Below are 27,363 nucleotides of genomic sequence, written 5' to 3' on the forward strand. Positions count from 1 at the left end.
TGGCAGAGGGTCTGGGGACAGGCAGAGAAGGACCATGCGGTTCATCCTGCCCGTAGGTTTGATCGCTACCACCCTTGCGATTGCTCCCGTCCGCTTTGACAGGTAAGTGTCACCACTGCGTGTTCCCGTCTCCGCGTGAGACCATTATGGAGTGCCTCTTTACAGCTCACGTTTGTCACCGTTTGCATTAAAGGGAGAAGGTGCTCCGTGTGAAGCCCCGGGATGAAAAACAAGCAAACCTCATAAAGGACTTGGCCCAAACCAACCAGGTAAAGCAGTTAGAGAGTGAGTTTCTCGTTTCATCTGTTCTGTAAAAGCTGCTCCTTCTTTATTTTATGTCTAATGTCTGAAGACAAAGACAAGGGCAAGAGGCAGGAGCTTCTTGGAGGATCCTGCCCATTGCCAAACCTCCTTGTTTTTGTTGTGGTTTTTCCCAGCTTACTGCTTGCACTTCCCTCCCCCAAAGCTTTGCCAATGAGACCCGTGACATCAGGGCATATTCCTGATGCCTTTCCCAGGGCCTCTTTTCCCTCCCTGCAGTCTGTGCGCCTCACTCCCACCCTGACCTTCACCGGAGGCTTAATTTCTGTTAAACTATTAGCTGATAACATTAAGGACCTGGCTGGTAATATCAAGATGTGACCCTTTCCATGAGCAGGACACTTGTAACGTTAGATCAGTCTTTTAAAATCCAACTGGCTAACGTAATCATTGCCTCACTGATTCGGCAGCTCCTACACAAAAGGCACATTGTGCCAGCTACCTTACACACAGCATTTCAAATTCTCCAACAGATCTTCAATGGCAATGTCATAATTTAACCTGCTTAAAACAGAAGAATTGAAATTCAAAGACAGTAATGAAATGATCGCGATTACACAATAGATGTAAACCCAGAACAAAACCTGGGATTTATTTTAGTCACACACACCCGTATCTCCACATCAAATCAATCAAAAGTTCCACCTACTCTAACTCTCATTCAAATCCGTATTTTTCTCTCCATTCCCCTGCCACTGCCAAGTTCCTATTGCTTCTCTCTCTTACTGGGACCATTTTAATAGTCCCTTAACTAGTATGCAGGGTTCTAGTCATCCCTCCCAAAAGCCAGGCCACACTGCAACCTGACCGCTCTTTCTAAAACTTGATGGTTGCATTCCTCCATTTAAAGCTTTTTCATGAGAGGCAGCCGAGTATGGAAACAGAAATGGTTTTCAGAGGTTCGAATCCCAGCTCTGTGGCTTTAGGCAGGTAGGTTACTTAACCTCTTGGGTCTCAATTTCCTTCTGCATCAAGTGGGATAATTCTCATACCTACTTCCTAACCAAGGTTGTTATACACACTCAGTGAGCTAATATTTGGGGAGTGCTCAGAAGTGGGCCTGGCCATAATAAGCACTGGAGAAGCATTTTCTGTTGTTGCTGGTGTAGCATGAAAGTCTTCAGGGTCTGCCAGAAGCCAGCCGCTGGAGCGTCCTCCTCCCCTGCCCTCTTTCTCACCACTCAAACTCCATGAACACCAAAGACTCACCCACTGGGCCCTGCACACCATTTCTCATGGGGAATGTCTCCTTCTTTCCTTGGCTAAGTCTATTCTTTAAGACCCACTCAGGTGTTGTCTCCTATAGGCAGCCTTCTCTGGCTATCACCTCTCACGACCTAGTCTGGATGGCTTCTGGAGCACGTGTGCTTCTCCCTGGCATCGGTCAGCATGGTGGCAGTGCACATGTGACTGCGGCTGCCTCTCACTGTGCCTCCTGCTTCTCATAGACCCTTTGTTGGCCTCTACAGTGGTGGCACCGGCTCTGGACCCAGTGCTTAATTAATGCTCAGAAAAGGTCACTGAGCCCTGGATTCTGGCTGCATTTACTTTACTGTCAGAACAGAGAAACTGCTCTGACGATTAGATGGCTGCCTCACTCACCTTTAAATCATACTACATCACATGTCCAACTCATCTATAGCTTTTTGAACAAAATAAACCAGTTAATATTAATTAATTCGTAGCAGTCTCATAATGATTGACCTGGGGTAGAGTGGGATTCGACTCTGAAACGGCCCGGTAGACATGGCCGCAGCTTGGTGTAATGGCTGGACATTGAGCATTTCCTTCACAATTGGTTAAAGAGTGGACCGTCACTTGCTTTCATAACTGAGAATGATTTTAAAGAACATCAAGAATTGGAATCTTCTCGAAGTTATCTTAATCTGAATGCTATCTTTCTGAGCCCATTCACCAAACTTCTGAACTTTTTAGCCAGAGGAAGAGCAGGAGAAGGGAGTCACAGTTGTTAAGTGCCTGCAAGCCCCAGGCCGCACAGCTATTTCACAGTCTTCACAACACTCCCTACGGAGCCCTATTACCTCGTTTTTCAGGGGAGCAAACTGAAACTCAGAGTTTTAATAAGTTGCCCAAGGACATACGGCTAGAAAAATTATGCCTTCTGTTAGACACAAACCTTCCAGGAATTCCAGAGTTTACAGGGACATCTGGTCTTGAGGCCTGAGTTGGGAAGTGGGGTGGGGAGCCATATATTTAACTTATATTCCCAATTAGAGACAGATGCTGTGGCTAAATCAATTGTGCAACAACCCCAATCAACCCCAAGGTGGTGAAAGCAAACAGATTAACTAAAGGCTGCTCATTCTTTTTGTATTTACAGACAGTATGTCCTGCAAAAGTGATCAGTACAAATGGTTTCTTTCCCAGTCCCTAATATTGAACAGTTGTTAAGTATCTCATAAGCTGATTAAGAGAAGGGTCCATACCTTAGTCACGTTGAACCTAAATTCCTTTCATTGTGTATGACGCACAGTCACTTCTTAATGAATATGTTCTGGGTGAGCTAATAAACAGCTGTAACTAACACTGCACCTGTCTGCACAGCTTGACTTCTGGTATCCTGACGCCACCCACCACGTAGCTCCGAATATGACGGTGGATTTCCGAGTTAGCGAAGGGGAATCCCAGTCCATCCAGTCTGCCTTGGATCAAAATCAAATGCACTATGAGTAAGTCCTCTTATGCAGTATACAAAGGCGTATCCAAGTTTGGGGAGTCTTGAAATTGAAAGGAAGTACTATTTTTAAATTGGGAAAGAAAACGAAAACTCTATCTATGAGATAAAAGTTACAGGTACTTCCAAACAGACTGTTGAGGCCTGCTTATAGAGGGACGAAATCAAACTTGGCCGCTCCATTTCCATCTTATGTTTGCTCTGATCTGCAAGAATAACAATTATCTACATGTGCCATCTCCAAACGCCAGCCCCTGTGAGGACGGAGTGCCCGTGTACAGGCAGGGATGGTTTAGCCACACTTGACACCCTGACAGGTAATCAACCCAGAGTTCAGGCGCTACTGGTGACGGACGAGTACCATGTTTTTGTATTTGAATTCTCCTGACACGTTAAAGGAGATCCAAATAATAAGTGTTCATCTTTAAGTCACAGATGAGGGAATGTAAAATATATAGCAAATACATAATTCTTTGTGAAAGAAATTCTCCCTCAGAGAAAGCAAAAGCAATGCAATAGAATAAGACTTAAATCCCAGAGGAGAGAATTTTTGAATGGCCAAAGATGCCAAAGTGAGTCAGTGTTGTTCCCCAGAGTAAAAATAAGGGGAAATTAGAATGTCTTGAGCAGCAGCCATGGGTCATGTGCAGTCTGGGCCCCGGGCAGTGAACAAGGGACCCAGCGATGAACATTACAAGTCAACACAATATAGAAAACAAAATGTGATTTTATAATGTCAAAGATTAAGCGATTTGATGTACTAAGGGGTCCAGTTTTAACTCCCCCAGCCCTTGTTATCCAGGGGTCCCCTCTACTGAGACCCTCACCCTTCCAAACACTATGTAAGAACTAGTTCTTTCTTCCTGACTTGCTATTCCTGACCCCACTTAGTGCTGTAACTCCAAAGGCCCTTCTTCCAGCTGAGACAACGGCCCTATAACATGTTGCAGAGTTGGATGTGCTGCTGCTCATCACAACTTGGCTGTATTTGCGACATGGCAACAATATGCTTAGTAAATATAAACTCTACTAAAATTGAGAAAAGACATATGCAAGACAAGTAAACAAAAAGCATTTTAATGGCTTAAAAAGTAGCAGGTTGCTGTTGACCTCTGTCTTCGTTTTTGCTGTTTTATCAAGAGAGATGTGAAACAAACGTAAGTTAATAAATGGGGAGAACATATTCAAAATAAATTTATGCCAGCATTTAACTCTTTTTAAGTACTACATTGACATGGGCTTTTCTATGTTTCTATAAATTGCATCATTAAATTAGAATAGACACTTTATAAATATTCCTCTAAGATCACAGAAATAAGCACTGCATTATGGACTCTTTGCTTATGCCAAGGTTCAGAGGACATCTTGATTCTTTCATCTAAAAGACACCACACCTCTACTCTATATACCTCCTGGTGACTGCGTCTCTTTTTTCACTCCACATCCAGCTTCTCAAAGGTGTGCCTTATTACACTCTTCACTTTATTAACATAGACCTGACCGGGATTCCTATAATCAGCTGATCCTTGCAAAGTAGCCAACCCAAGCTAAAATAGATTTTAGCTGATCAGTTTTGTAGAATTTGGTTTGAACAGCAGGGTGAAAATGAAGCATTGTTTTCCTTAATACTCTGGTAATGTCAACAAAAAGCTAATTGCTTGACATGAGTGTGGATAGTGGGATAAATCACTGTGACAGAAGACACCTAGGCAGATGGCTCACATCCTCCCATTTTATCAAACAGCTCATATCAGCCCTCCCTCCTCTTTGGTCCTCTATAAGGCCTCTCCCACCCTGAAACGATTCTGACTCAAACAGAGGTCTAAATTCAGATCCTCAAAAATAGTATGTTTTTCACTTTGTCTTAGGCCAAGATACTTCCTTGCTACATCAAGAACCAAAGTGTTAAACTACCTATAAAAATTGGTTTATCTAATTAGGACATACTTTCTAGAAATTGGTCCAAATTAGCCACCGTTGTGGGAAAGCCACATAATTAGTTACCTTCCTCAGAAATATAAATAGGTAAAGTGATCTGTGCCGACAAGAACTATTTAAAATTTCATCTCCAAGTACTAATTATATAGATAATTTTATTTGCATATTAATTACATGTATTACTTGGTGTCAGTCAGTAATAGAAGAGGGTTCTAAGTACAGAAACATCTGGTTGGACCCAAGCACCAGTCTGAATAAAACCACACTAAGAGGCTGATTTGACACAATGATTTACTTAGACACCCTTCATTAGACAGTGCATATAAACCACTATTTAGTTTAAAGCATCTGTGTATGATGTTTTTTTAATTTTCAGAAAATTAAATTACTAAGAGATTTGATTTTAAAGTAGCATGTTTGCTGCTTTTTTATTTACACTTCTATAAAATCATAAAAGTCCAAATCCAAAAAACAAATAAAATATGTATATAACCTGAACAGACTGTAGAATAAATGTCTAAAAGAAAGCACATCCATCGAACTGAGCCTAAAGGGGCAGACACCATATTTAGATTCAGCAGTTAAAAACCCTAGAGTTTTGGATGATTTTTTTTTTATATTTTTGATATTTGTATTTTAGTATTTTAGATACGTTTTAGATTATCTTTACTTTGATACAAAGTTAAAATTAGAAAATAAATGAAAGGCAATTCAGAAAAACACTTTTAATAGTAAAACTCAAATGATACAATTCAGTAGAATCTCATTAAGATCCACATAAGATTATGGGGGAATGCAAAAGAGATATATACCAAACTGACACAGCCATCTCAACACCCATTAATACTAACAATATTCAGTTGGACACAAATTCATATTCCAAGTATATACATGGTCCTATAAAATAAGTATTTCATCAAATAAATCATTCTCACATCTCATCCTATTCATTTTCCTTCTGCTTTACGTTTTTATATATCACTTGCCCAAGAGTAAAACAAGTATGTTGCTACCTGCTACAGATGTTGAAGAGATGTTGGTCATGGTGGAAAGTGAAAGAGTGTGGAAGGTCTGAACGTGGATTCTGGAGCAAGGCTGTCCAGTCCCATTTAAATCACGCATTAAACATTCACAATTTAACTTCTCTCCACCTCATTTTCTTCATCTTTAAAATGATGTTCCATGAGGATTGACTGGGAACATAACATCACTCTTTGCCTGGTTCCTTTACTTCTATTAAATGAAGTAGCGGAAAGACCACTTATACATGTGTTTACACAATTGTGTATGCGTGCACGTGAGAACACACACACACACACACACACACACACACTGTGCAACAGGGGATAACAAGAGGCTATCACTAGATGCTCCCTTTCCTTCCTAGTGAATAAATTGATGCCTTAAAATTCATTATCCAACACAGAGGTATGCCTCAAATGGTGGGAATTCCATGTCAGTGAAGAGCTGAGTTTGATATGCGCATATGATAACTCAGTTAGGGAGTTACTGGGGGCAAATGGCAACTTGTGGAAACCTGAAATCATGCTTTTTGAGTAGCCCCTAACCTGCTGGGATGTGGGCATGGGGGAGGGGCAGCTGTCCAGACCAGTTTATCAGATGCCATAACAACGGCTGTGACTCCCCGCGTGCGTATGCACAGGTACGCGTGTGTACATGGGCCCACATACACACACACAATGTTTTTCCCCATACATATATACCTATGATAAAGTTTAATTTATAAAATAAGCACCATAAGAGATTAACAATAACTAATAATAGAATAAAACAATTATAACAATATATTATAATAAAAGTTATGTGAATGTGGTTTCTCTCTCCCTGAAAATATCTTGTTGAACTATATTCACCCTTCTTCCTGTGATGATATGAAATGATACAATGCCTACGAAATAAGATGAAATGAGGTACTCAGGATGGCACGCAATTTAAAACTTACGAATTGTTTATTTCTGGAATTTTCCATTTAATATTTTTGGAACGCAGTTGACTACGGGAAACTGAAAGCACCGAAAGAGAAACTGCAGATAAGGGGGGATGACCGTTCACTGGCCCACAGTTCTCCATTCCTTCTTTTTTCCCCTCTGAAAGCAGCAGAAGGAGGGCACCTTGAAATTGTCAAACTAGGATTCATCTTGCCTCTTCTCTGAACTTCTTACCTGCTCCCTGATATTGAGACACAGGTTTCCAGGAGAGCTGGTCAACCAGGCAAACTTTGCACAAGCCTTGGCAAACTAAGAAAAAGACAGGTCTGATGGCAATACCCAGAGATTCCATCCCTTGTGCTGGAGGCATTGTTACATAATGGTTCACAGCCAGAGGTCAGACATCTCTACGTTCAAATCCCAACTTCTGTAATTTACCAGTTGTGAGAACTTGGAAAATCTATGTAACCTCAATAAAAATGAGGATGATAATGGTACCCAATTAATAGTGTAGAAGTGAAGATTAAAAGATAAAATGTAAATACCATGCTAAGCAGAGCAACTGGCACATAAGAAAGACTGGATAAGCATTAGCCGTTTATATCATTAAATCCTCAGTAATAAATATTTATTCTTTCACCTACATTTAACATATTTTTAATAAATTAAGCAAATCTTGGTGTGCTAAAATAATAGTTGAGAGAAAATAATTTGGTTATATCTGCCTAAACCTGGTTACTGGTTAGTGGAAGGCTCATGAAAATAACATCTGGCCCTAGTTCTTAATTTTCAACCTTAGGCTTAATTTTTAGTCCTATCAGCAACAATCTGGCACCATCCTGATGTCCTCATTCAGCTGTATTTGTGGAAAGGTCGTATTTCAGCTCACACAGTTTTCTTTTGCTGCTGTTATCACAAGAGCAAAATTGATGTATGTCTAAAAATAATTCTTAGATACAAGCTTCCTGTGACTAATTAATACTGCCTTATGTTACAAATCAACCTTTGGGACCACAAAATTTCTTCTTTGCCTGGTTCCTCTATTTCTATTAATGCAGGTGGAGCAAAAACCACATGCCCTCTTTAGAGCTTAAAACAATTAATTAGGCCTGCAATGACCACCCAAAATATAATTTCCAACCTTCTCTGGCTTCCTATGAGTTTTAGTGCAACATGTCCCACCGATTCCAAAATTGTTATCACCGTTTCTTTTTCTCAAAAATCCCAGATTCACCGTTAAGTCAAAAGACAAGCAAACAGTGAGGCACATATAATGTGCATAATAATGTGCTGGTCAGCCCTTTGATGGCAGTCAATATTCGTGAGCAATACTTGGTCGCATGTGCTAAATCAACTCCAATTAGGAGGAGACCTCATTCACGCTCTGCTTCCAAACTCAGGTCAGTCAGTCAATCAGCAAGATGAAACAGACCAGAAGAGTGGGTGCTGCTGTGTCACAGTTCAGTATCATAAGAAATTGAGGAAATCAGAGTCAAACAAGTACATACCATCAAAGCCTGGCTTAAAGACATGTTAGAACTGTGAAGTGGTTGTCAGTTTTGTGACTCATCTACACTATTATACTGAAGTTCACTGGATGCCTGTGGCCAAGGACCTTTCTTTCAGATTTCACTCAGTTTCATCCTCAGCGCAGTCCCGGCTGGTATGTTTGGTACCATTGTAAAAGTGAGTACACTGAGAATCAGAGAGATAGTTAACCTGTCCAATATTGCATTAAGTAGTAAGCAGACAAACGGGTTGGAATCCAGGAATGTCTGACCACAGAGCCTCTTCCCACTAGATTCCTGCTTCCTTATTTGATAGGATTTATGGAAGTGAAAGAAAAGAGTACATGATACTGTCCTAAATGACTAGAAAAAAAAATGTTTAAAAATAGACAGCATCTTTCTACATAGGACTCATTGCTAATAGAAGGAAAATGCATACGTGTTTCATGAACAAAAGTAAGGTAATGCCTTTTCTTATATGAAGTCAATGGGGAGTGAGACAATCCAAATAAAGAAGTTGTTCAGATAAATACAAATCAAAAAATCCTTTGTTTTACATATTTGACAGAAATATTTCCATTATAAACCACAGTTCTCTACTCTGCAAAATAGAGTATACTGAATACAGTTTACCTTTGGATGAGCGATTATCAACACAGATTTTCACACTGTGCCATAAGAGAATGATATCCTCAAGGAAATGATGTCCTTAAGTTCCCAAAATACCTTGGGTCATTTGACTTATATCTGACCCCTGTGTTTCCTAAGTTCTTCTGTCTATGGAGTTTTACATTGTTTTTGTTTTGTTTTGTTTTTTGTTGTTGTTTCTTTCTTGCTGTCGGCTATCACCTACTGATAGTATGCTTACTTCCTGCAAGTCATTTTCCCTGTATCGGACGCATTCCTAAGTTAAACAAGCTTTTTATAACTGTATCTAAAATAAGATGAACAAGGCTTTTTTGTGAGAGTGTTTGTAAATCTCCTGTGGCTGCAACTTAATATTTAACATATTGAAGAATCTCATAATAAATTTTAATGCAACCATATATCAATGGACAATAATTGGATCATATAAATAGACACTGCCATATTAATCTCAAAATGGCAATCAACATTACACTTAATGAAGAAAGAAAGATTTTCTTATTAAAACCAGAAAAAAAAAATAGGACACCCTTTTCCACCACTACTATTTCCATTGTTTAGAGAGCTTAGCCAATGCAATATAGAAAAACAAAGAGTTATGGGGAAAAAATAGAAAGTATAATTTTTGCAAAAGAAATAGCTACACAGAAAACTCTAAAGACTTAGCGTTTAAACTCTAAAACATGTTAAACTTTTTAAACTCTAAAAAGTCTTAGAATTAAAAGGACAACTTTTAAACTAATACAGTGGCTAATAGATATATATATATATATAAGCAAAGCAATAAGTTTTTTTAATATATCAATAACAACCAGTCCATGTGTTTGGGGGGGGGGGGGGAAAGTCACTCACAAGACTAACAAAATATATGAATATACAAAATTTTACTGAAAAATCAATAAAGCTATAGCACGGTTTATTATTAATAAGATTCTTCTCAAACGTATTATAATTTAATACAACTCTAATAAAAACCAATTTTCCTAATAATTTTAAAACAATCCTGACATTCATTAAAAACAGGTGAAATCACTCAAAAATTTGGAAAACAATGTAAGGAAACACTTAATGAAATATTAAAATTCAATATTAAAACCATAATTAAATATGATTTAGTGCTTATATAAGAGTAGGAAAACAGATCAATAGAGAATAATAGAAAATCCCTAAACAGACAAACTATACTAAAATATTTGTGTGTATGATGACAATGGTATTTTTGAAACATAAATCTTGAAGTCAGACAAGTTGGCATTGAATGCACAAATTGTATTTAAACTTTCTCTTTTTTTGTATTCCAGAAGTTTTTGTTTTGTTTATTTTGTGGTTGTTTTTTTTTTTAGTTTCAGGTGTACAAAACAATATAATAGTTACACATTTACTTATATGTATTTAAACTTTCTAAACAACAATGTCCCCATCTATAAAACGGTGATAACATTGATGAGGTAAAATAAAACAGTATGTCTAAAGCAGTACCTGGACCATATTAAATAAATGGGTGCGCAGGTGAAAATGTCAGTTAGATAGTTGGATGTGCAAGCCACAGAGAGGTAGGGGAGGAGGTTAGGGTTGGCAGTTCAGAGGAGAGGCCAGAACTGGGGATACAAATATGCACAACTATTAGGTCGCCATTAGAGCCATGGGATTCATGAAGTGATAAGATGATGAGGTGACATAACTCAGCAAGAGATGAAAATAGGGGTAGAGACGTAAGGCTTCTGGATCCCAAAACCAGCCTGCCAGTGATTCTTCCTGCATCTTATTTCATCCTCTCCAAACTAGCCTAGCCAACTTCTGGGACTGTAACCATGGGCGAGTTATTTAAACACTTTATGCCTCAGTTTTCTCCTCTGTAAAATGAAGATAATAATCTCAAGTGAAGATTAAATGATTTAATGTGCATAAGTTAGTTAGAGCAATGACTGGCACGTGATGAGTGCTAAGTAAGTACTTACTATCGTTATTACTCAAGTTTCTCCCAGCTCTCAAAGTGTGAAATGATAAGAGACAGTAATTAGATTTGTGCATAAGAATATCCTTTGTTGCCTGTGTTGCATGTTTGTGAATGTACGTGTGCTTTGAAGAAATATTGGGAGTGACTATAGATCAGCACTGACCAATAGCAGTGTTATGCAAGCCATGTGTGTAATTTTAAATTTTCTAGTAGACACAGTAAAAAAGTGAAAAGCAACAGGCAAAACTAATTTTAACAAAATATTGTATGTAATCCAACATATGCAAAATATCACTTCAACATGTAATGAATGTAACTTACTAGTGACATATTTTACATGTACAGCAATCTCTAGTTTTGGACAAGCCCTATTTTAAGTGCTTTATAACCATGTGTCACTGTAGACTATTATATTGGACAGCACAGCTCTAGATAAATGGGAAGATATGAAGCCAGACACATGACATGTCTAAAGAAAATCGTTAGTGAATAATCAAGAAGCAGAGAAAACCCGATCTAAGATAAAGAAAAAGGAAGAGAAAATGTCTGCAAATGAAAGATAATTTTGTTTTTCTTCTCCAGTAAATGTGTATTTTATCATTCTCCCGTCAAACAGAATCTTGATTCATAATCTACAAGAAGAAATTGAGAAACAGTTTGATGTTAAAGAAGATACCCCAGGCAGGCACAGCTACGCAAAATACAATAACTGGGACAAGGTACAGTGTATAATGCCTGTGCTTCCAAAACAAAAGAAAAAAAGAAAAAACGGGTTATCCTCAACATTTGCTGCCAGCTGTCATTTAGTTTTCTTTTTTTACTAACTCATCAAATTGGTTTTGCTCTTAAGATTGTTGCTTGGACTGAAAAAATGGTGCACAAGCATCCTGAAATGGTCTCACGTATTAAAATTGGAACTACTGTTGAAGATAATCCACTATATGTTCTCAAGGTAAAAATAATACAAGAACTACTGATTTTTAATATTGTTGAAAAATATAAATTTAAAAGTTACTTTTTGAAATAATTTTGATGCAATAAAAAAATCTTTAAAAAAAAGAAAGAGAGAACATTTATGCTCTAGACATCCATTCAGCTAAGAGAAGTCACAAGTTGTTTTAAGTGGAACTAAGAAAGTCACTGATTAAACCATTTGTCAGACAAACCCAGACAAATACCTTATCCTGTATCTTTATTATGAGTTTATGATGTCTCTGGTGTATAAAACAGTTTTCCATCCGTTAAAATTCAGTGAAGCTGATGACTAAACTATCATGAAGAAAAGAGAAATTTAAGAATTTTAAAATCATAGGATCCCAGTTAGTGAGGCATTTCAACCCCATGTTGATGGGAGATTCCCTTCTCTAACCATGCTGACAATTGTCATTCAGCTGCTGCTGGATTTCTGTACGTCCAAAGACACTGCTCTCTGAAGCATCCCCTTCATAAATGGGAAGCCCTTCCTAACCCTGAACTCCCATTCATTCATTCTCTCCAACCACCCAAAAGAAATCTAACTTCTCTTCGAAATGACAGCCCTTCCAACATCCAGCCACTATTCCTATTCCCCACTGCAAACAGAAAAACAAAAGAAAATGGCAGAAACAGAAGCAACTTTGTAATCTATTTCTCAGACCAAAGAATGTTAGCAGTGAAATAAGAAAAACAATAGATTGTGATCAAAAAAACAAAAACAAAAACAAAAACCCAAAATCCTAACAGCAACTCTGACACTAGGGAAAACTTTTGAAAAATATACTATGTAATCGATTATGAATTATGAATAGACATTAAGAATATAAGACACGGTCTTCCCTGAGAACAGTATGTGCTTATACATTCATTCAACAGAAGACAGGGGAAAGAATTGCTTTGAGAATATGAATGAGTTATTGGACAAAAAGGGATCAATGTGGGAATTCATGCAAATAATTTCTCAACTTCATTTTTAAATAGATTGGGAAAAAGGATGAAAGAAGAAAGGCTATTTTTATGGACTGTGGCATTCATGCACGAGAATGGATCTCCCCAGCATTCTGCCAGTGGTTTGTCTATCAGGTAAGTGAGTTGGAACACTCATCCAGTTCTGCTTTGATTGTCAGGTCTCTCGCACTTCACTGAGTGGCAGCGCCTCTCGCCCAAGGAGAGCAGTTCCACTTAACTAGAAGAGGCCACGTTTGGAGCTGTCAGGAAATAAATAAACGCTCTGGATTTCACTCAGCACTCAGTTTTTATAAAATTGACACCTTCCTTCCAACTTCTTAAAATCCAGCTGACAGTTTTTAAAACTAAAAGAAATTTTTTTTGGTTACAATACGAGAGTTTTTCCTAGAGTTAAGTATGGAAAATCTGAAACTATCTTAATGTTACAACCTACAAATGTGGCCTTTCTTCAGTAAGCTCCACGCACAGACCTTTAGTTCCTGCTTAGGTATCTTACTGGCCACACATGCCCTTGGAATTTTCATACTTAAATTTCCTTTCCAAGGTAAAAATAACTCACTTTTTTTAAAGTTTATGTTTGCTTCTCCTCTCACTCCATTATCTATTGTATTCTGACTCCTGCTATCTTTTAACTTGCTCTTTCCACAGTTTTTGCACACAACATACTGATGGAATGTGCATGACAATGGCTTTCTGAGCACGGAGAATTTCACTAGGAATGAATTTTCTATGTAGTAGAACCAGTTTATCCCTGTGGTTGTTTTACCTCTTCTAGCTGAGGGCCCAGAGCTCCCCATACTCAACCCATAAAGGAACCCATGTCACAGGACCACAAGACATCTCTTGGCTCCTATGTAGATGTAGCTGGAAGAGATTTTCCAAGAAAGGAGAGATTTTAGGTAGCCATAGGAAGTCCAGATAATTAGAGAAATTTCAGTCAGCTGGGAGGAAAACAGTTGATTGGTCAATTTCTAAACACTTGAGTTTTTTATTAATACAGCATTTTTCTTTAATCCTTTAATTTATGAATCCTCTCCAATATTTTCATATTCTGATGCTTACAGATCAATCCATATTTACTTAAAGGATGTGAGGGGAAGAATCCATTTAAAACATGTTGCACTGTTAATTTTTCATATGGACTCTATTCTTCCTATGAAATTATCTTGCATGCTACATTTGGAATGCTGCAAGTCTCAATATTAAATGATCCTTTAAAGAATGTTCAGTTCAATTAATTTCACTGGTCTGAATAAGTGTCATGTTTTTCTGTCATCTATATGGGTCATTTATCTTTGTGCAGTGTAGGGGAGATGTGTTTGAAATCATGTGACCTTGGGCAAATGACCTAAGGAATGGTAGTTATTACTATTATCACCACAGCTTTCCACATGGTTGCTAAACTTTACACCAATCGCTTAATTTTCTCCTATCCCTACAGGCAACCAAAACTTATGGAAAAAACAAAATCATGACCAAGCTCCTGGACCATATGAATTTTTACGTTCTTCCTGTGTTCAATGTTGATGGGTATATTTGGTCATGGACACAGGTACTCTTCTGTAATTTCTTTAAATAACATATTATTTACTGGCTTTAATGCACACCGAATGTTATGCATTAAATTTAAGATTTGGGAAACTAGTTAATTCCAATTCAGAAAAGTATATTTTTAAAAGTCTCAATTTCAGACTAAGGCAAGCACCATTTCCTAGTTGCGCAGGTGTCCTTGAAATAGCATGAAATTTTTGCTGCTGAAACTGGTAATATGGAAAAATGAAATAAAGCAGTAATGATAAAGGAAATGTATGTTGTATGATATGGCAAAGGCATATTCTAGCTAAGAAGACAAGTCACTTAAAGGTATTATGAACACATTAACTTCAAAGCAAAAGTCACTGTAATCCAGCCACTTGGATCCAAATTGGGACAGAATTTGAGGAGGAATAATTGTATCAAAAAATAAGTAAAAGAGTACCACAGATATCCATCTGTCTTTTAACAGGATCCTTTTATTGCCCTGCTATTGCTAAACAAGATCAACAATGAACTATCAGACAGATACCATCACATCAAGTTCTTTTCTGAAAATTATGCTCCAACGGTTACAATGTGACCTTTATTATATCTGAATCTATAAATGGTGAAAGATGTAATGAAGTTATAATTTAAATTATAGGTAATTTCAGAACATTGTTGATCACTTTCTAATACTGAGAACTAATCAACAGTTTTTAAAACTGAATGATTTGATCAAGTCCTCAGAATATTAATATAAACAGCAATGTTTCTAAAAATATTACAAGTTATAAGAAAATGTATTTTTCTTTATAATAAAGGGCTTCAGCTTAACTAGATAGATTTCAAATAAAGCTGTAGACACTTGCAGAGAGGATCTGAAATAATCAAACTGAGAAACGCAACCTGATCTGTTGTGAACACTTCCATCATTCCATCCTGCAGAACCGCATGTGGAGGAAAAATCGTTCCAAGAACCAAAACTCCAAATGCTTTGGCACTGACCTCAACAGGAACTTTAATGTCTCCTGGAACTGTGAGTTGACCTGGTCTTAAGGAAAATAACTATAAATAGTGTTTAGACACCAAATTTAGTTAAACCACCTACTTATTTCAGTAAAGATATGTTTTCCCTGAGTGAGTTAGTTTTCTAATCTAAAAAAGTGAAAGAGAATCATCACTACCATAGAAGTATTATGAAAGTTTTGTTGTATGAGCGGAAGTGGATAGTAGGGTTGTTTATCAAACCATCTCTTACTTAATATATATATATCAGCTTGCCAAAAATCAAGAACTATCCAGATGCACAAAATTTCAGATAATCTGAAGAGAGGTCTCAGGTCCCTCTCCTTTTCCTGGTCTGATAAAAGTTGAGAAATACCAGTTGTTAAAACCAACACACAGGAAGGTCTTCAGATGTTTAGTGGCAATAAATATCTGAGGCAAAGAGAGTGAAAGGCTTAATGGAAATGCAATGAATAGCAGAACCTGCTACATCAGAGACACTGTAGTTGCTACACAAATAGAAATTTTTCATGACATATATTCAAGGAAAAATGACCAGTACCCCAATTCATAAATTTGTACTTTACCGAACTTTGTTGAAAATATCACTTCAGCTTCAAAATTCTAGTCTACCGAAATGAATGTGACAATAGCAGCTATCCCTAAGTGAGACTTAGCTGCCGGCTGAAACAGGTTGAAGAAACCTGGGCTCGAAAAAGGTAATTTACACTAGACCCCGGCAAGTTAGAGCTGGGGCTGAATTGGAATTGGGATCTAGATGGCCCCAGATGCTGGGCGCTTCTGATGTATTATTCTTGTGACCCTGCAAAAAGGAGGAAAACTAAACAAGGCTAAGAATATTCCAGGGGACTGTCCATTACACTGAATTGTGTGCACAAAGTGAGTCTGCAGTGACTGCGGCACCAGAGGCATTGACGCCGCCCTGTAAGCCTGGGAGACTAAAATGTGGAAAACATTTTGTGAGCCCACATCAGAAGGGGGGCCGTACTGATGGGGAGCAGACGGTGATCTCGTCCATGTCCTCGCAGCTTTTCCTAACACCGAGAGCCCATGTACGGAGATATATCGGGGCCCCGCACCGGAGTCCGAGAAAGAGACCAAAGCCGTCACTGACTTCATCCGAAACCACCTGAACTCAATCACGGCCTACATCACCATCCACTCCTACTCCCAGATACTGCTGGTTCCCTACGGGTATACAACAGAACTGCCACCGAATCACAAGGAACTGGTATGTAGAGAAAAGCCTGTGGTTTACGCATTGACACTACCATTGACTTTTAGTCTGTTCTTCGTTTGTAATTTGGTTTATGTTAAAAGAATTCCATGCTTTAATACCAAAGAATAGAACTAAGGAAGCTTACCTTGGAGTTAAAATCATAATCCTTAGATTAATTTTTCATGTGATAAAAGTATAGAGATAATAAAATCTTTCAATGTGATTCTAAGATAAAGCCAGCAGGAAGAACTGTCTAAGCCAGCCAGAGTAGAATTCCATTACTACACAGATAGTTGTGTACTTAAATGTTTACAATGCTTCATACTGTAAAACCACACATAGCAAAAGCCTAATAGAAGAGCAAATACATCTGCTGCGTATTCCTGTCCCCAAAACACTAGATTTAAGGAGACCCACTGTATTTTATCTTCCTGATCAATTTGGAAATGATATTAATTCTTTTACTAACCAAAGAACATTAGCAAATCTTCCTCTCACTAAGAACATAGTCTTTCCAGAACTATGATCCACTAAGCATCCTTTTCCTTTCTAAGAAAACTAATTTATGTTAGCTTTAAAAAAAAAAAAAAAATCTACATATGAGTTTCAATGAATCACAAGAATTGGCAGTGTGGATAAATGAATATCCATAAAAAGGGGTAAATATTTTAAATTGATATAGAAGAAAAGAAATAAAGCAGATAGATGAAATTCAGTGTCCCACATCCCATGATGGTTGGCAAATGTAATACATTCAGTAAAAATTGTGGTTCAAATACTGCCTCATAAAATTTTAAAAAATAATCATAATAATTTAAGAGATCACAATTGTCATTCTGACATTAGTCAATTGTTTCTCTACAACAGCATTTAATTTTGAGTTGGAGCAAAGATTTGGATCATTAATCAAATTAAAATCATTAAAACCATTGAATCCATCTTTGGATTTAAAACCATTCATTAAAACCATCTTTGTATACACAACAAAGAAAATTTACAAGCAATATATGGCCCATAGAGTCATTTATGTAACCAATCTAGTTGTGAATCTGAACCCATGAGTTTGAGTAACTTATGCAAAGATACAGCAATGCAATTTCAGTCTGCCCTTAGGAAAATGGTATTATGGATTAAAAAAATACAAATATACACAACAAACCACTTTGAGTACTACAGTAAGAGTTCTGACACAGCAACTAAATTGAGAAAAAAAATTATTTCTTCGTTACATACATTATACATATAGACTAAAAAAAAATCGTTACTTAGAGTACAAATACGTTAGTGACTATATTCCACTAAAGTTCATTCCAATAAATTACTCGAGCACAAAACACTAAAGCGTATTAAATGTCATGAAATGCCACTCTGGAAGAAAAACTCTAGTAGCACTATTTTAAAGAGGAGTCAACCACCTTCTTGCCTTGGTATGCTAAAACCAAATGTAAAGAAAGTCTAGCGAGCTGTAGAACCTATAAAGACAAAGGAAGGACGAAGAAGGGAGGAACTGGCTTGGAAGAGACAAAAATCTGAAGCCAGAAAAAAATCTCAGAGGAAGAAAGATATGTTTTATAAAAGGAAGGATGAAAGGGAGAGGAGGAGGAGGATAAAAGGAGAAGGAGGGAGAGAAAAAAGGAGAAACAGAAAAAGTGTAGAAACACAGACTGAGGTAAGACATTACTGTAGATAACTGATCCTCACAAGGACAATCTATCCAACTGAAAATAAATTTCTCATTTAACCAGTTATTTTATTTTGATTTTCTCATGCCAAATAACAAGTATAATTGACCTTTCAAAATCCGTAGTAAATTCATGGCATTTACATAGCATCCTATTATTGCTAACCTCCTTTTCTCTCCAGGCCAAAATTGCAAAAATCAGCACTGATGTTTTATCAACTCGGTATGAAACCCGCTACATCTACGGCCCAATAGCATCAACAATCTGTAAGTTTTTCCTATTATTTACTGTGTCGTTTTCCCTAATTCGTTTTTATAAATATTAACAAAAATTATAGAATTTGTAAATTAGGATTAGAACATCTGGAATTGCCAATTTAAACTTCAGGCAACTTTGAATTATATGTGAACCTAGGGGATAGATTCTGCCCTTTTGGGGGGGTAGATTTTTCTAGAAACAAGTTATACTGAACTTTTTACAAGGTTACAAGGTCAACAGAAATTATTAAATCAAGACAAATTTAGTTTGATTCATCCACCATCCTGTTCCCCACCACCAACAATAGCATTTTATCCTCACAGGAATTATTAAGAATTAGTTGGGGCAGAGCTGACAATTTTTTTAAACCAATCAACTTTAATTGGACTTTTTCTTCCTTGGTTCTGTCCCCCGTGAAAGCACTGACTTTTCCCTAGCTCCTGGCGGGAGAAGGGGTAGGCTGACAGTTTCAGCCACTTTGATCATATAAAACCCCTTTCCTGTTCTCTCACCAGCCCCTTCCTATGTGTTCAACTGAAATCTATATGGTGGATTAAGAAAGGTCAGAGGGTTCTAGTTCTGTTGTTTTTAGTGTCTCCACACCACTTTTTACTCTCACTATTTTTAGACTTCCTTTGTCTTTGTACATTCTTGAATTATTGACTTTGATTTCTTACAAGTGAGGCACTGTGCTTAGCCCTTGATTTTCAGTCTCAATTAATCCTCAGAACACCCTGTGACGGGGCTAGTACTCATAACAAACTCACCTGGGATTCAAGCCCAGGTTCTAACAAAAACCAAAGCCCGTGGTCTGGACCGCTGTGCACACTGCTCTCCCACTTAGGGTTTGTAGCTAAAATAATCAGGCTTTTCTACTTTTAAGGAATGAAAATAAATTAATTTGGTTTTCACCAAAAACCATTAATTCAGACCTTGGGAAGTGAGATCATTTCTGCTTTTGTAATTAAATCCCACTGATGTTAGTTTGTAAATATTTTAGTAAAAATTACCTTTTCTCCAAACCATTTCCAAGCTTCAGTTCTTAGCCCCAAACTTTACAGAAAATTCTCAATGAAACTACTTCCAGAACCTTAACTTTCTAACAAAATTTAACTCCTCAAAAGCAAGGATAATACTTCAGTTATCCTCTCAGACCACATATCATCTAGCACTGTTCAGGGCATGGGACAACAGCAGAATTCCCATAAACTTGCTCAATGAAAATGGTGTTCTGACTTTCCAAAACGAGTGATCGTGGATTGATACCACAAGACGAGACTTGACTTAGCCTGCATTACTCTCTAAAGCCATGACATCCAATATTTTTGGATATTTGAAGACTGCATTTCATGGATAACCCCCCACCACCAAACACACACACACACACTCACACACTAATTTCTACTATACTTTTAGAATTTGTGGATTGAGAAAATAAATATGTGCATGTGAATCTATGGATTCCTTATAATAACTCTACCCTGCCACACCTTATAAACCACTTCCCTAACCTCAACTAAAAGTATAAACTTGGACCTAAGAGTCTACTCCCTCAATAATTGCCATGAAATTTGAAAATGCTGGAGTCATCACAAACAACTCCTAGAGCCTACTTATTGGAGGCTCCTTTGGTGGAACTGAAAAGATGACTGAAAAAAAAGACAAGTCCCATTCCTAGAGAACATTCATCAGCAATCGCCTATCAACCAGTCATTGCCAAAGAGCCAAAGAGAAAGTACAATGACATAGCCAACCTCCAGCATCCAAACAGATCTTGCTGTAACACAGCTATGCCAGGAGTTCATTATACATACACGCAGGTGACAACAAGATTTCAAAACAGATAATATACCTAGCTACGTGAGTGAACAAAAAAAGTAAGCAAAGTAAAGAACAAGAGAACAGACTAGAATACCAGTTTAAAATGACAGCCTACTTAGTGGATACTGAAAAATAGCAGGGCCAGATAAGCCACCAGATATTATAATGTAAGAGCAACTCTTACATCATAGCAGGAAAAACACACAGACATTCTTGGCACTAAAGAATAAAGGTTTCTAAAACTTGTAGTTACAAAATAGTCATAGGGATGTAAAGTATAGCGTAGAGAATATAGTCAACATTATAATAAGTATGTAAAGTGCCAGGTAGGTACTAGACTAATTGGGGGATCACTGCATAAATTATATAAATGTCTAACCACTATGTGGTACACCTGAAACTAATACAATATTGAGTGTCAAAAAAATAAAATAAAATAAAGAACAAAGTATTCTAAAAAGGAATAACTTTTGCAAACGGGAACTAGAGAATCAAAGAATTGTTACTCAGACACTTTCCATGTCTACATATGCAATGCATATTTGCATACATATATGCAAATTATGAGTGTAGTAGAGTATACATGCATCGCATCACAATCATTCAATGAGCAAGAAATTTATGGAAGGCCTACCTAATATCCCAGCACTTAGGAGCTTTGAGAGGCAGGTGAGAAGATTTTAGACACAATATCTGCTCTCAAGGAGTTACATTCTAACTGGGAGGAGCAGATAGCCAAAGGTACCATAGCTCCATGCCATTGCGTCACTTCGGAAATGAGAGGATACAGTGAAGAGCAGATACTAAGCTGTACAACTGCGTACCAGTATTTTATACTTTCATATTATACTATATTATATTATATTATATTATATTATATTATATTATATTATATTATGACTTTTTTAAAGGAACTCAGATTTAGAACGAATTGCCTCTTCCATATAGGGCTGCAGCAGCTTGATAGATGTTCAAAAAATTTTAGGAGTGATTGCTTTCATAAAACATCTGATTGAATGTTAAACATTCATAAGAAGTAAGGGGTAGCAAAGTGGATGACTTGGTGAGAATAGCAAATAAGGACACCCCACGATTAATATTTAGTTATCCCAATATCCTGCTAATTCCTTAACAAGTCCCAAGATTTGAAGAAAGCATCCAGCACTAGCCAGTATTTTTCTCCGTTTGAGGTGACAGAGGCGGAAGAAAAGGTCTGAGGGAGCATTTTAAAAACCCAAATTGTGGAGAGATCTCTGACCTCCAGAAAAAAATAAACATTTCCAATTTGAACCTAAGAAGTAAATACAACAAATAAGTTAAAACCATAAAATTTTAAACCAGGATGAAAAACAGAAGACGATCTAATTCATGGTTCTCAAGCCCAACACCCCATTAGAGTCATCCGAGTTTTTAAAATACACAGATGATCAGGCCTGACTCACACAGATTCTGATTTCATTAGTCTACGGTGCGGTCCAGGCACTTGCAATTTTTTTTAGTGTGCAAAGTGATGAAACTAGGGTTGAGAACCACTGATTTTAGCTAACTCCCTCATTTGTTAGTTTAAAATTGAGATACGCAAAGATTTCATCACTTAGGGGCAGAATAAGAACCAAATTCATCATTCCAGACCACAATCAAATGGCATACCAAGCACTTTGCCACAAAGCAGCAATATTTAGATGGCACAAATATTGATGTTAAAAGATTGTGAAATGCTCGCATTTGCCTATTGATAGCCTACTCAATCTTTTACCATCTTAGAAAGAACTGAACATAGTACCTGGTTAGCAAGAATAGTTCACTGAATTAGTAGGAACCAGGTCACTTATACCGTTAATATCATTTATCTGTGAGTCACATCATGAATTAAGAAGTTAAGTTCAAAGTGCTTTTCTTACTGCCTTCCCCATCACCGAAATTGCTAGATCTGCTCCTATTTCTCAACCCCATACTGTTTTCCACTCTACATTTTGAAAAGGAGAAAATCAAGACCTCGAATTTGTAGCTCACAACACCCAATATCTATATACTAAGAGATATTCAAGCTGAGATTATATTAAGGAACAATAGAAGTGCAGAGAAAATATTTCACTTTATGACCATGTATCTCTAGTTTCAGCTCTTGCTTGAAATAGAATTTTCACTTAGTGTCAATATGAAAGTGCAGGTTATTATGTTTAATGCATGTCAATAATACTTTTTTTAAACAAGCACACATTCATTCACCAGCATCACTCTATGTGAATTCCTTTGGGCTGAAACCAGATTCCTAGTTCAGTTCAGTTTTATTTTGACTTGTTTTGATTGTATTACAGTAAGTTCCTTGCACCTAATGTGACTTGACAGGAGTAGGATTTTTCTTTTAATGTTGATATATTAATAAAATATTGTCAACAACAAAAATATTATCTTGTAGACCTCACTGAAGACTCTCTATTGGGAGAACTATAGATTAACATATAGTAGATGGTACAGTACAATGGTTAATAGCACAGATTCTGAAGACAAGCCACCTGGGTCTGGTTCCCGACTCAACCACTTACTCGTTGTGTGTCTTTGAACAAATTATTTACTCTCTCTGTGTCTAGGTTTCCTCTTCCATAAAACAGCAGTTGGGACTTAAATCATAAGCTTGTGATAGGAATTAATGAAAATAGTAATGCACATAAAGCGCTTATAAGGGCACCTGGTATTTAGCAAGTGATTGTTATTACATTTTATAAATATATAAACATATTTTAGTGGGTACATATGGAAGTGATAACAGGCTAAGTAGCATATCCAACAAATTAAGTCCTATAAGAATGTGTTCTTACAAGTAAAAAGCTTTCAATGTTGCATTTACTTTTATGCCTTAATATAGTTTTGGTTTATAAATTTAAGGTTTTGAAGATAAAAAGGGAGTATCATGAAAGAAAATATATTACACTGAATAACAATTATAAAAAATCACAAATTATATATATTCTCAATCACCACTATTAATCTTATTGAGAAATTTCACATAAAGTAAATTTATCAAAATGAAATAGCCATGCTCTTTAAGTCTTTGAAATCACAACAGTTTATTTACCTGCAAGTGGAGAGCTGGTACAGCTAGAAACTAGCCAACTTTATTAAAATGTCTAACACACTCTAAATCACCGTGCATGACACAATTCCTATTTACCAGAGTCCCATTGCTACCGAACTCGTAACACTTTTGGGCTTTTTTCCCTAATGAACTGAAAAACCAACTCTAGCTGAAAATGGCAGCCTTCTTGATCACTGAAGCCAGTATAGTCATCTCACCTTCCATGTTCACAAACTCCCTGCAACTCTGGACCCTATTGATATCCCTTCTTCTTGCCATTCCTTTGGCTTCCTTGACACTGAACAATCCTGGTTTGCCTCCTCTTCCTTCTTTTCCACTCTCTCTCTGCTGACTGCTTGTAAAAGTACATTTTCCCAAAAAAAATAGGTAAAATATGCAGATATCTCTCCAGGTTCTCTCCTCAGGTCCCTCTTTTTCTTGTACTACTTTCCTCATCACACAAGTGCTCTCTGTCCTCACAGGCTGAGCCTGCATTTGCCACCTAAGGCACCAGGTAGCCCACGTAGGAAATCATCCTTCCCCAGGCAGCAGTTACCTGCGGGAATCAGTGGGAGCCCTACCACACTAGGTGAACCAACCAAACTAAGACAGAAATGCAAAGGCTCTGAAAACTTGACATGGTAAAATACTGATACTAATAGATTGTGATAAGTTATCTATGTATATTATAATACCTGGAGAAACCACTAAGAAACTATATAAAGTGATATACTAAAAAACATTATTATAAATATATCAAACTAGAATCCTAAAAATGTTCATTTAACCAAGCAAAAGGCAATAAATAAAAGAAAAATAAACAAATTAAATACATAAAATATAAAATGAATTCCTATTTCAGTGTAATGAGAAATAGAGGGAACAAATAAAAATCAAATAATAAGATGGCAGATTTAAGTCATAACAATAATTTACCTAAATATATTAATTAAAAGACAGAGATTGGCAAGTAGATTAAAACCATACATGATTCAGAAATACACTATAAGAAACCCAATTCAAATAAAACATAGGTAGGTTGAAATCGTAAGGCTAGAAAAAGATATACCATGCAAACATTCATCAAAGAAGCAGTGGCCGTATTAAAATATCAGGTGAAGTAAATTTCAGAGCAAAGTCGTGTTCTAGAAACAAAGAGGGATATTAATAATAAAAACAGGATCAATCCACCAAGAAGACATAATGATCCTGTGTAACCAATTTCACCTAGATGCTTCTGCCACTAATTTCAAACTTTGTTTTCCCAAGCTCCTTTCTGAATATCTGATTGATACTAAACATATCCTTGTGCTTTCTTCCTTTACCCTTTCTTTTCCCCATCACTACCCTCTCTGAGTTTCTATTAATAATGTGGATTTTTTTCAGCCACCCTGATTGAAATCTCAATCATTTTTTTCAAATTCTGTGACTTTTCTATTTCAGTGTTTCTTACCTAGAGCCCCCGATTCTATTCCCAGTGTGATGAGTCTACCGCTAGTTTAGGCTTTTATTTCACAATACCTCCTACCTTGTCCCTACTCCTTTCAATCCAGATTAATCATCCTAAGTGCAGCACTGAAATGGCTTATTAGTGCCTCTTGGGAAAAAACAAAACAAAATAAAACAAAACAAAAACACACTATAGTCCGGACGTTTTCTGAGTTTTACCTACAAACGCTCACTGCCCCATTTATTCCAGTCCTACTGGATCTCACTGGTCCCTAAAAACACCTCTGTACTTTTCCATCCTCGTAGATAGTTCACTGGCCAGAATGCCTTCCTCCCATCTCCATCTGGAAAAGTACTAGCCCTCTTCAAGTCTCTCCTCAAAAACCACCTCCATAGTGAAGGTGGTATGTGAGCAGGCACTGAGCATGAAATGCCAGCCTCCCCACAGGCATAATCCCTTTTGTCCTGAAAAGCTCCATAAGGTATTGTACCTTTCCTACAGTACTTACATACACGTATTCCGTCCTGTCTCTATGGGTTCGCAGCTTTGACTTCTCTCGCCTAAATGTAAGTTCCCAAAGACACCAGCAGCATCTTCTCCATCTTTGCCCCCTGCACCCACCCTCCACAGAGCCAAGTAAAGTGCACTGCACGTATAAAAGGTTTAAAAACTATTTGTTGAATAATTTAAGATCCAACCTTCTGTCTTTCTACCAAAATATTCCTCTCTCTTTCTTCATCACAGCTTTGAATTCTTATCTTTCAAACCTAAAACATTAATGTCAGTTAAACTCAATACTTGTCCTCAAACATAAGTGATTTTATGTACAAAAAAATAGTTTTTGTATTACGTAAAGCAAAATATACATAAATGCATTTATATGCACTTATATAAACTTTCTATGGATATAACCTATAGATGTGCTTACATTTTCAATCTTTTTTACCAAATAATAACATTCTTAGTAAAATTTCATAAAAATTGACACGGAAAAGTTGAATTAGGGGATTAAATACATCCTTGAGATAACTGACTCATGCTTTCTTGGTCTTTTAACTCTAAGAGCGTTTACCCTAACAATGTAAGTAGAAATAGACCTGAACTATTAGAAAGAGTGTAATTTTGCATAGTTCCTCTGTATAGTTTTCCTTGGGTTTTCAATGACCAGTGACTCCTCCTCAGTTGATTTCCTCAGCTACTAGCACTTGCTCAGACAACCTCCATCTGTGACAGTGTGTGCCAGGAAACAAACGCAATTTAGATACTGACTTAAGCAAAATGTAATTGAAAACGCAGCATATATTTTAAATGCGTGGTGGGTTCCAAACCCATGATTATATTTTACTCTGTCCTATGCAGACCACTAACTACTCCCATTCATTATTGCAATTAACTGTACACATAATTATTTTTTATTGCTAATTTTACACCAGTGAATTTCCCTTTCAAGAAAAACATTAGTGTCTGTTTCTAATTAAATATTTACTGCTTATGTTTTACAGACCTGACATCAGGTTCTTCTTTAGACTGGGCTTACAACCTAGGCATCAAACATACGTTTGCCTTTGAGCTCCGAGATAAAGGCAAATTTGGTTTTCTCCTTCCAGAATCTCAGATAAAGCCAACCTGTAAAGAGACCATGTTAGCTGTCAAATTTATTGCCAAGTATATCCTCAAGCATACTTCCTAAAGAAGTGCCCTTGGAATGGAATAAGCCAGATAATCCTTCTTTGTGCCTTTCACCAGAAAGTCAATCTTCAATTATCCTAAATAAAGCTTCCACATCACCTGACTCCTACTCATTTCAATCCTGTTATTTCTTTTTGCTTTTATTTACTTAACAGTAGCAACTTAACAAAAGCTTTTAACTACTTTTCTTTGCTCCAAGTAAAGTTTGAACCCAGCACAAAGTAGTATTTTGAATATTTTGAAAGGTGATATACAGCGGGTCCCAGGAAAGACATGAGAACCTTCAGTTTCTCCAGAATCAGATTTTCACCATGTGGCTTCATCATTTCATGTGCTAATATAATAAAAATAAAATGTATTCCAAAATGCATCTTCTGTGTTTTATAAACTATATTCACTACATTCCTCTATTAACATTTATAATTAAGAATTAAGTTTCTTGTGAATTCTGTTAATAAGCAACGATAACTTCAATTTTCAAAACCATATTTTGCCTGCATATGTATATTTTTAAATACAAGTAGATATTGTTTCTATCTTCACAATAGCAAAAGAATGTCCTAGCAGGAAGTAAAGGGGTTCATATAAAAACGAATCTCAGGGTTTTAAACAACCAGCTCCCATCAACACAGTGTACATTAAATTCAAAAGAGTTTAATTTAACCTG

General features: G+C 36.9%; 1 protein-coding gene across 1 annotated transcript; it reads left to right on the plus strand.

Moving 5' to 3' along the window:
- Positions 1-27,065, plus strand: CPA3 (carboxypeptidase A3). The gene is made up of 11 exons (XM_033132281.1): positions 1-102; positions 194-269; positions 2,887-3,011; positions 11,630-11,732; positions 11,864-11,965; positions 12,970-13,071; positions 14,399-14,509; positions 15,421-15,511; positions 16,530-16,732; positions 18,584-18,668; positions 26,510-27,065. The coding sequence occupies exons 1-11, from the start codon at positions 35-37 to the stop codon at positions 26,695-26,697; spliced, it is 1,254 nt and encodes a 417-aa protein (XP_032988172.1). The 5' UTR covers positions 1-34; the 3' UTR covers positions 26,698-27,065.
- The last annotated feature ends 298 nt before the right edge of the window (positions 27,066-27,363 follow it).

Source organism: Rhinolophus ferrumequinum, chromosome 2 (assembly GCF_004115265.2).
Source record: "Rhinolophus ferrumequinum isolate MPI-CBG mRhiFer1 chromosome 2, mRhiFer1_v1.p, whole genome shotgun sequence".
Lineage (NCBI taxonomy): Eukaryota > Metazoa > Chordata > Mammalia > Chiroptera > Rhinolophidae > Rhinolophus > Rhinolophus ferrumequinum.

What these genes read in the sequence shown, in the direction of transcription:
- CPA3 (XM_033132281.1), top strand. Translation starts at nt 35, where the DNA reads ATGCGGTTCATCCTGCCCGTAGGTTTGATCGCTACCACCCTTGCGATT. An exon ending in ATCCACTATATGTTCTCAAG is followed by an intron (nt 11,966 to 12,969) that starts GTAAAAATAATA and finishes ATTTTTAAATAG; the next exon opens with ATTGGGAAAAAGGATGAAAG. An exon ending in CCCAATAGCATCAACAATCT is followed by an intron (nt 18,669 to 26,509) that starts GTAAGTTTTTCC and finishes TATGTTTTACAG; the next exon opens with ACCTGACATCAGGTTCTTCT.